Source organism: Malaya genurostris, chromosome 3, assembly GCF_030247185.1.
Source record: "Malaya genurostris strain Urasoe2022 chromosome 3, Malgen_1.1, whole genome shotgun sequence".
Lineage (NCBI taxonomy): Eukaryota > Metazoa > Arthropoda > Insecta > Diptera > Culicidae > Malaya > Malaya genurostris.
Genome location: NC_080572.1, coordinates 13,761,472 through 13,771,235, shown reverse-complemented (window position 1 = coordinate 13,771,235; position 9,764 = coordinate 13,761,472). Strand labels below are relative to the sequence as shown.

General features: G+C 36.8%; 2 protein-coding genes and 1 long non-coding RNA gene across 3 annotated transcripts; 1 reads left to right on the top strand and 2 right to left on the bottom strand.

Annotated features, from left to right (window-relative positions):
- Positions 1 to 3,688: 3,688 nt before the first annotated feature.
- Positions 3,689 to 4,103, bottom strand: LOC131437839 (uncharacterized). Its single transcript, XR_009230837.1, has 2 exons — positions 3,862 to 4,103; positions 3,689 to 3,807 (listed from the first exon to the last, which is right to left on the bottom strand). It is a non-coding gene; the product is annotated as an uncharacterized LOC131437839 (long non-coding RNA).
- Positions 4,104 to 5,097: 994 nt separating this feature from the next.
- LOC131435862 (NADH dehydrogenase [ubiquinone] 1 alpha subcomplex subunit 9, mitochondrial) lies at positions 5,098 to 6,663 on the top strand. The gene is made up of 3 exons (XM_058604103.1): positions 5,098 to 5,256; positions 5,349 to 6,418; positions 6,481 to 6,663. The coding sequence occupies exons 1-3, from the start codon at positions 5,217 to 5,219 to the stop codon at positions 6,574 to 6,576; spliced, it is 1,206 nt and encodes a 401-aa protein (XP_058460086.1). The 5' UTR covers positions 5,098 to 5,216; the 3' UTR covers positions 6,577 to 6,663.
- Positions 6,664 to 7,293: 630 nt separating this feature from the next.
- On the bottom strand, positions 7,294 to 9,492 carry LOC131435861 (synembryn). Its single transcript, XM_058604102.1, has 3 exons — positions 8,888 to 9,492; positions 8,661 to 8,835; positions 7,294 to 8,609 (listed from the first exon to the last, which is right to left on the bottom strand). Exons 1-3 carry the CDS (start codon positions 9,352 to 9,354, stop codon positions 7,617 to 7,619), a joined length of 1,635 nt encoding a protein of 544 aa, XP_058460085.1. The 5' UTR covers positions 9,355 to 9,492; the 3' UTR covers positions 7,294 to 7,616.
- Positions 9,493 to 9,764: the final 272 nt, after the last annotated feature.

The following is a 9,764-nucleotide window of genomic DNA, read 5'->3' as shown; positions in this document are numbered from 1 at the left end:
TTTGATTGACAATTATATTGTTACTTGTAAGGGCCGCTAGTTATCGGTATTTTAGGATAACATATAATATACACACTAAGATTTAATTCCTTTGTTCGGTAATATTTTTGACGAGATCTTTCGGTAATCTATAGAAATAACCGATATTTCGGTACATGGGTTTTATTTTACAACAATTATGCAAATTTTCACCGAACGATCAGTTTAACGTAAATTTTCACTACAGAATTCTGTATTAGATATACAATTGATACGGTAAAGCTGAATAGTCGACGAATACGGTAAAAATCATACTGTCCATTTGGTAAAGTTATCTTCCAATAACCGAACTTCTGTGAAAACTGATTGTCATGAAGCTAACTGTCAAACAGTTATTAAAATATTCAGTGAGTGTCTTTTTATTAACCAAACGAAAAAAATGTTGAAGGGTTCATCGGATGGATTGTGGTACAGATGATAACAAGTTTTTAAGACATTAGAACCACTAACAGCTTTTTGTTTACTTATAGGCAGAAAATAATTTTGTATCACTTGTTCACTTGCTGCCAACACAAATCGTTCAAGGGTAATTTTTGTTGAACTCGACGGATTGTTCAGTGTTTTGGTAGGCGCTCATAATTCCGGTCAGTCGGAACATCTGACACGTTTTAAATTTCTCGTGGAATAAAACCATTTTCTCCATTCGTTTTTGTGAATATGTGTTGTTTTTTGACATCCGAAAATCCAGAATTTTAATCAAAGGAAAACAAACAAACAAAAATTACCGAACAATCTGTTAGATCCATTTGGTTTACAGTTTACGGTAGTTGTTTGACAGTTCAGCAATTACCGAACGATCGGTAATCAATTCAATTACCGAACTGATTACCGAACGTTCAGCTGTTGAAAATTCGGTAAAAAATTACCGAATACTGCGAAATTTTCTAAGTGTGTATACTAATTATATACTAATTATGGAAAATGTTTTTGCCAATAACATTGCTTTCCCAGTACCAAACCTACCCATATTTCAATCTCATTTACCTTGTCTCAAGATTCGTTTTTTGTATGCACATGCGGGATTGACGAATATCAAATGAGTCGAATAAAAAAAAAGAAAAACGAAGGAAGAGAGAAATAAACAAGACACGTCCCTATCAGCAGGCGGTTCTAATTTGTTGGTCGTTGAGCGCTTGTTGAACGACATACTGCACGAAATATTCGTTCAGTTTGCTGGAACGGTTTGATGTTGGTTTTTTCTCTTGCAAAACTAGTGTGAGAATTACGTGTTACCTTCATATAGAAAGAAAATTTGTGGTTATACTACGTGAAATAGAAGTATTGTGCAGGTATGTAGTGTTAGTTTAAAAAAAAAAACAAGTGGAATGAACATCAGAAATTCTCCAATAAAACTAGTCCAACGGGGTTCCAACTCCTCATATTAAAAATGGCTCAATAATGGACCGCTGTCTGCCGGCTTTGTTAAACGAGAAAAATGGCATTCGGTTCAACGGTCTGTTTCAAAATCGGCAAATGAAGGTCCCGTGTTAGCCTCCCGTTGAACGATTGATTGGACGTTCATTCCACCAATTAGGTTTTGCACGAACATAACATAACCTCACCAAAATGAGCAAAATGAATCACTTTTGATAGCTATCAGTGGTTTGTTTATGTGTTCACTGCGTTCATTCTAATTTGAATACGTGTTAACAGATATGTAAACAAACCACTGATAGCTGTCAAAAGGTGAACTTCATTCATCGGCAGTTCATTGGTAGTTCATTCGAGTGGTCATCGTGCAAAACCTAAAGATCCAACGTCTTGGACCAATGAAGGACCACCATTGAACTTTTTTTTCTAAGAGGGTAACCTCAATCGAATGAACACTTTTTGACAGTTCAGCAGTATACTGTTTGTAAACAAAGATTTTTTGGTTTGTCTTAACAATGTGGATGAGACCATTTACGGCCCATATCGCCTAAATAGAGTTTTAAAACATTTGTTCACGATTGGATACCGTTTGTTTTTGAGAATTGTTGAATAAAAGTGACTAGTTACAAAATGTAAAGATGATTGTTTAAGATGTGTTCTTCGAGTTTTGTTTAAGCTTGTTAGTAAACAGTACCGCTGAACTGTCAAGGATGTTCATTTGTGACGTCAATGGAATTCCATTCAACCCACTTAGAAAAAAACGATCAACGCTGGTCTTTCATTGGTTGAAAAACAACAACAAATCGTTCCCGCAAACTGATCGAATATCACAGACTAACAGACAGGACACTCAAATTAAATTCTTCAATCATTTTAACGGTCATTTCGAATATTCCTTTATTTGGGACAGTACTCACATGCGTCATGATGGCGCCACGTTACCCTATCAAAAACATCCTGTCTGTCATCTAGACTGTGTTTATTTTTTTCATTTACCAACAGAGTTGCCATTTATACAGAATTACCTGTAATGTATTGATTTGTATACGTCCATGCGAATTTCATGCAGGATACAGATTTAATACATATTGCCAAAACTATATACATAATTGTGCCTACTTCTCATCCTCCAACGCAATACAAAATCGAACCCGTTTTGTTACAATATTTACTTGCTTCTGGACTGCCGCCACTTAATTTCGGGTGAAAACCACCAACACAATAAAAATAGTCTAGATGAACAACGTTGAGTCAAATAAATGGTTACCTTCCAACATCGCGAAAAAGGTAAATATATTATCAACGTAATCCAATAATTTAATGTGACGATTCATTTTCAAATATTATGATGAAATCAGGCATCCCTGCTAGCAGCTGATCGGTGTTGACAAACGAGGGGAAACCAACTAGTAAAAAAACTTTTACATAACACAAGGGGTGTACAGATAGTAAATAGTTCGCGCAGTACAATATAGGTGGAACTAGTGCATCACGAAAATTTTTTTTTATAAGAATTTACTCATACTGTCATGTCTGTTAGTCTGTGCGAATATTTCGTGCAGTATGTAGTTCAACAAGCCCTCTATGACCATCAAAATAGAATCACCTGCTGAGAGGGAAGTATGGCTTCAATTTCAGTGACCAAAAAAAATGTCGCAAAGCTGATTTACCGGTATAGACACCTGCCAATGAAAAATGGAACCAAGAAAAGGAGGATTCTTTCGGAAATTTTCATATCGGCAGAAGTGATTTGCAACATTTTTATCGTTTATTCAATAGTACAAATAGATATCTGCAATAAAAGTACACTCGGAGTAGAAGAAAATCGATTTCAAAGTGATTACTACTACTTATTTTTTAGTGTGTGTGTGTGAAATTGGGTACACTCAGAAAAATAGTATGGTAACTGTTACTATATAGAGGGCCAACTTGACCATGAGCGTATAGTGGTTTTCAGCCGACTATGAAATCAGATGATTTCAACAATAGTCAAGTTCATGTTTACTATGAATGGTATCGGCTCTAGAATAGTAATATTGAACAGTGTATTGTATGAATAACTAATACGATTGAGATGGTTAGCCTAACCATGACCGAATATTTTTTTTACATTGTAGTTTTTGCTATAACCAGAGTCATGGTATTTTTGACAGTTCACTTCTAGTTATTTTGAAACTAAAAGCAGTGGTTGATTCAACAATGCTGAAGATCAGCAAAACATGAGCTAATGTTGAAAAGTTTTATGAATTTAAATTCTAAAATAAGAACAACAAAATAATTTCATTAAACTCTATTTTATTTTCGCATCAAATCAAATGATAATATACCTGGTGAAATATTGCTTAGCATTGCTTGATAGCATCAGTTGATCCAAGGCTCTGTCCGGTGGAGTTTTTCCTGAAGCAGGAAAGAAATTATTAGCCAAGTTCAGATGCAAACCTCGATGCCCACCTGCGATTTTCCGTCGGATTCGAGCGAATTGAATCCGGGAATCAAATGATAATCTTCCTTTTCATCAATCGCTTGATGTTGTTTCTACAGCGACCGATAATGAATAATAAAACGTATACGAGATGTTGATTTCACTGGAAAACATAACCGTTGCCGGAAAATTGTTGAAAAATTAAATTTCAACGACGGAAACTAGTAAGGCTACAAACTTTACCTACCTGTAAGACCTACCAAAGTACACAGTCACAACATAGAATATTTTGTTTAAATCCATCACTGATGTGTTACCAATGTTCGAAATTTTCTGCTAAATTGTAACTGTATGTGACAATAACAGTACACCCGTTCATTGACAATTTGTATAGTCAGCACAAATGTAATACATAGTAGGTTGAAAAACACTATACGATAATGTGCTTCCTACATAAATTCTGTTGATATGGACTACATGAATAGTGTTTTCAAACTTCATAATCGTCTTTTAAACCATGTATCTATTTATGGTAACATTATTATATTGTGAACATATTTACATGGTAGCGATAACTATTTAGCTCCTCATATATCAAGGCTCGAGAGCAATTTCACCTTACTAGAAATTGTGATTTCAACTATTTGTTCTTATATTTGAGATGACTACCATTGTCAGGATGACTATGCCAGAAAAGTCATTAATACAAATAGTTTAGTCAAGTCGTAGTCTTTGTTGTCTAGTAATTTATACAATACAGATGATGAATAGTCATATATCATGATTGTTGCTACTATTTAAGCATATAGTTGAAATGACGATTGAAAACAGGCTACGGTTACTATGGTATTTTGCTCAGTGTATGGTTAGGTTTTTTCGGATCAACATTTTTTAAACAGAAACCAGTGTAATGTTGATTTCTCGAGTACTAGAATATATAGCGATCGAGTACTATTTATTTTGGATACCTTATTTGTTATTTCCAGGCATTGGAAAATGGTATCAAACCAAGTTTAATGCTCTATTCTGAATAAACGGTCGATTTCGCATAATGAACTAAGATCAACATTACCACCTCAGAATAAATACTTTTTCTTCAACTTCTACTATGATTTTTCAAATGAATTTGCCCGTTTTCAAAAGAACTCGTTGAAAAGATGGAGTAATTAGACATTTTCCTACCGATTTGACAGCTTTTGCTGGAAGTGTCATCTCTAAACAAGCAGCGCCTCTACATTTCACTTTTTCGACAATATGCCAATAACCTGGCAACGCTGATGCCACCGACCAATAATTATTATCCTCCTCCCGTCCGAGACAATTAAACGAAATTTGATAGCAATATTTTTTCCATCTAATCGATCGTGGAAAGGTTGCTTTCGCGATGGCTTCGCTAATCTTAGTTAACGGCTCCAGCTTGGCCAGTAAGTATTAAATTTTATCGTGTTGCAGCAACGTTTCTGCTTGAAAGTTAGTGTTATGTAATTTGTTTATCTTACTGGTATTATTCCTGCAGGACAACAGACCGGAGCACTCGGTATCATTTGTTTGAAAGCCAATTATAGCACGGAGGAACCACGCAAGTTAAAAAGCACCAATCTGGCAACTCTAAAACGCGGAACTGGTGGTCGGTCAAGTTTTAACGGGATAGTTGCGACCGTGTTCGGTAGTACCGGATTTTTAGGGCGCTATGTGTGTAACAAATTAGGAAAAATTGGATCCCAATTGATTTTGCCCTATCGTGGTGACCATTACGATGCGCTGCGTCTGAAGGTTGTGGGTGACTTAGGTCAGGTCCTGTTTCACCCATACGATCTTCGCGACGAAGAATCGATCTACAAAGCTGTCAAATATTCGAATGTTGTTATCAATCTAGTAGGTCGCGATTGGGAAACAAAAAACTTCAAATTCCAAGACGTACATGTGGATGGAGCCCGTCGTATAGCTCGCATTGCTAAGCAAGCTGGCGTAGAGAAATTTATTCATTTGTCTAGCTTGAACGCCTCTGCTGACCCGGTGCCTATTGTGAAGAAAGATGGAAGTCAATTTCTCAAGTCTAAATACTACGGAGAGCTAGCTGTTCGAGAAGAGTTTCCAGAGGCCATTGTTTTTCGTCCCTCGGATATATATGGCCAGGAAGATCGCTTTCTACGGTACTATGCTCATATCTGGCGTAGACAGTTCCGTGCAATGCCATTGTGGTACAAAGGTGAGCGAACAATTAAACAACCAGTCTACTGTTCGGACGTCGCGCAAGGTATTATCAATGCGATCAAAGATTCGGACACTCAGGGTAACACTTACCAAGCGGTTGGCCCACGTCGATACAAACTAAGCGAGCTGGTTGATTGGTTCCACCGAGAAATGCGTAAAGACGAAGAATGGTGGGGCTACCGACGCTATGATCTACGATACGATCCAACATTCATGATGAGGGTTCGTTTTACCGAATTCATAAGCCCGGGATTTCCCGTTGGAGAACTACACACTGAAAGAGTTGAACGCGAACACGTGAGTGACGTTATTGAAAAAGGGGTTCCCTCGCTAGAAGATTTAGGAGTTAATTTAACGCTGATGGAAGATCAGGTACCATGTTGAATTTCTGATTCATATCGCATGCCTTATAAAAACAATTTGCTCCTTTGCAGGTACCGTGGGAGTTGAGACCTTACCGAGCTGCTCTTTACTACGATGCTGAATTGGGCGAATTCGAAAAACCAACACCACCGCCATTCATTCATTAAGCATGGGAGACCGTCTCCATTCGTCTCGTCTTTTGGTTGGGTTGAAATCCATTTTAAACCAATAAATCAATGAAAATATGTTCAAAATTTGAATTTTCATTCCATTATTTTGAAGTTTAATGAAGTAGGATATCTGTAGGACTTTAGTACGACAGGTTCCTGCGAAAGTGCAAAAAATAATGCTCATTACACAGTTTTTATGAGCTGAAGAAATTTGTATATAATTTCGTTGTCATTTCATTTTAAATAGCAGACATCAATTGCTTATGCGCTGATGATTCGAAGGTGTAACGTAAAAATACACGGAAATAGTTATGAGACTTTTGCACAAACCGGTTATCCACGAGGTACCAAAACCCTTTCAATGAATACTATCTATTGACGGCCAGACAGTTGTTACATGTATTCGATTGTCACTTCAGACAAGACATTGTACTTCGGTGCAATTAAGTGTTTTGTAAGCAGCCTAAACTAGTGCACTGGTGAATCGAAGACGAAACGAAAAAATAGTAGACTGGGTTTTCATCTACGGGATCCGATTATTGTTCACATAAAAATATTAGAGCTGAACTTTGAAAGTTTTTGTAACTTTAAAGAGGACCTGTCGTGGTTTATGTCCTTCTCAAACTTATTTCGATACTTTTGACAGATACCCGCTATATTCATAATTCCTTTTTAGCCCAGAGAATGGAGCATTTCGTTTGTATATAAAAATACTTTTTGACAAACATCTACAAGCATTTATACTTTGACGATGATGAAAATTGCAATACAAAATTGCACACATATTGGTTTTTCGTTTTTAAATAGCTTAAAACTGAGTCGTATGGCATATTTTTTCAAGTGATTACATTACCTTTCTATATGAGAATGACAAAAATGAAAGTACGTGTATACTGTATTGCAACCAAGAAAACTTATTGTATGTGAGAAAACGAATACAAATCCTTAATATTAGTACGACAGAGTAAGAGAATCATGGGCATTAACAACAGAAATATTATTTGAAACCCGATATTAACTATCACCCAAGCCTTAACTTATGTTTTACGCTTATGATCTCTTTGCTGTTCCGGAATTTCATCTTGCAATTCTAGAATATGTTCAACCGGTTGTGGTCGTCCATCCTCACCGATCTTGCACGGTTGCACAATTCCTTGCTGCTGTAACTGATCCATCAAAGCGACCAGTTTCATTGCCTCGTACTCCTTTTGTTCCTCGGACATGCCATCGAGCGGATTTGTCTTTGGGGGCTCGTAACATCCCAACACCGGGTTTATGGCATGCTGGATTTGCTTGTACTCTTCCGTATCACTGTCCTCTGAGTCGGACGAGTATTGCTCTGTGTTTCCTTGGCGACCTCCAAGTAATCCACGATTTGCGAACAACCCGGCGGCATTGCCGTAGCCGGTATATTTGATCATGCGACCAACATTTTCCTTACACAAAACAAATAGCAGTTCAGCCGAAAGATCCGCAATTTGAGTGCATGGACTAGTTAGCAGTGAGCAAATATAATTACGGAGCTCTGTACCCACTTCTGGCCTCTCCATGACGTTTACCAGCGGGGGTAGAATCTTTAGTCGGATGAAGCGCCTGTTAAGACCTGATGCACGAACGATTTTAACTAAAACGGTCAAAATTGGGGACAATATTTCAAACTGGTCGGGTTTTTTCTCTGCTTGTTGAAAGTGTTTGCGTAGATAACCAACTAAAACTTCTAACACATAGACATTTTTTCCTTCAAATGGCACGACGGTTTTGCTTGCACGCTCATCCTGTCTTAGATTCGTGACCAACTCGTTATAGCAGCTAACCGGAACACTAGTGAGCAGATTAACTATATTCGACAGAAGAGAGAATATTTTATCGCGGTTTAGAGTTCGGTAAAAGAACAGATCATGGATTATGACAGCCATTCGATGAAATTGAGCTTCTTCTTCTTCTTCTTCTGGAATTGCATTGTCAGGAGTCCGAACGGTCAAGTTGAACAATACTTTTAACACTTCATTAACCAATTCAAGATCTTTATCCTAGAAATAGAAATTTTGTCGTCACAGTTGTTAACATATTTTATTAGTTACATTGAATTCCTTTGCATCAGCAGCTTGATTCATGAAAAGATCCAATGTTTCGACAAGATATGTTAATCCATGAAGTTCCTCCCGAACCTTTGATCGAATATCACAGTTTATGGCTGTCAGCAAAAACAGAACTTTCATATCAAAATATCGGATATCGTAACACACACAGCCATCCCTGAAATTAACAAATTTAATATATAACAAAATAAAGTGCGATTTACGCTTACTTATATGTTCTTATCCTTCTCAAAATTCCGTTAGTACATGAATTGGTCAAACAAAATTCCTGGCATTTCCTGCTTTGGAATATTAAATTACTCAAACATTTCAGAGCCTCTACTTGAACATCTTCGGAAACGTTTCGTTCACCAGACGAGCCAATGCCGGCTAGATCTATGAGGCAATCCAGCTGTTCCATCTGCACAGTTTCATTCAAGTAAGTTTTATCCCGACTGAGAATCTTAATACCTATTAGACACTGCACCAACCGAGGCATGTTTGGCACGGTTAGATATTCGAAAAACTTGTTCCACAGTATAACCCATTGTCCACTGGTCGTTAGATGGGAGAAATTGAAAGTCTGTGAATTTATCTGGTTGAACTGTGTAAGCGATTCCACTAGCTGAGGTTGGTTTCCGTCAAGTAATCGATTGAGAAAATCTGCATCCATCGTAATCTTACGGCAGCAATGCATTAAAAAACGAGCACTATTACAAAGCACTACTTCTTGGACTGGACGTCAGAATATTCAATTAGATCAATATTTTAATAGGATTATTTGTTTTCAATCCATTGACATAAACAAGCGATTCTAAGCTGTTTTATTGTTCTTCTTCTTCTTCTTCTTCTTTTTTTCTTCGTGGAGTTTGACGGTTTTAACTGTCAACATGTACCTACACTCAAAATAATAATCATATTATAGTTACGTGAAAAGTTATGTGAATATTTTCCACCCTACTTTTCACGTAGGTTTTAATGGACTGGCTTTTAAAAGCTTTTTAATGCATAATCCAGTAAAAGTTACGTGTTTCATAGGTAAAATGTAATGTACTGTTAATATAATTTAGATACCAGAAAATTACTATTTTACATATTGGTTGAAGT

What these genes read in the sequence shown, in the direction of transcription:
- LOC131435862 (XM_058604103.1), top strand. Translation starts at nt 5,217, where the DNA reads ATGGCTTCGCTAATCTTAGTTAACGGCTCCAGCTTGGCCA. An exon ending in TAACGGCTCCAGCTTGGCCA is followed by an intron (nt 5,257 to 5,348) that starts GTAAGTATTAAA and finishes TTATTCCTGCAG; the next exon opens with GACAACAGACCGGAGCACTC. An exon ending in TAACGCTGATGGAAGATCAG is followed by an intron (nt 6,419 to 6,480) that starts GTACCATGTTGA and finishes GCTCCTTTGCAG; the next exon opens with GTACCGTGGGAGTTGAGACC.
- LOC131435861 (XM_058604102.1), bottom strand. Translation starts at nt 9,354, where the DNA reads ATGCATTGCTGCCGTAAGATTACGATGGATGCAGATTTTCTCAATCGA. An exon ending in AGAAGGATAAGAACATATAA is followed by an intron (nt 8,836 to 8,887) that starts GTAAGCGTAAAT and finishes TGTTAATTTCAG; the next exon opens with GGATGGCTGTGTGTGTTACG. An exon ending in CTGATGCAAAGGAATTCAAT is followed by an intron (nt 8,610 to 8,660) that starts GTAACTAATAAA and finishes TTCTATTTCTAG; the next exon opens with GATAAAGATCTTGAATTGGT.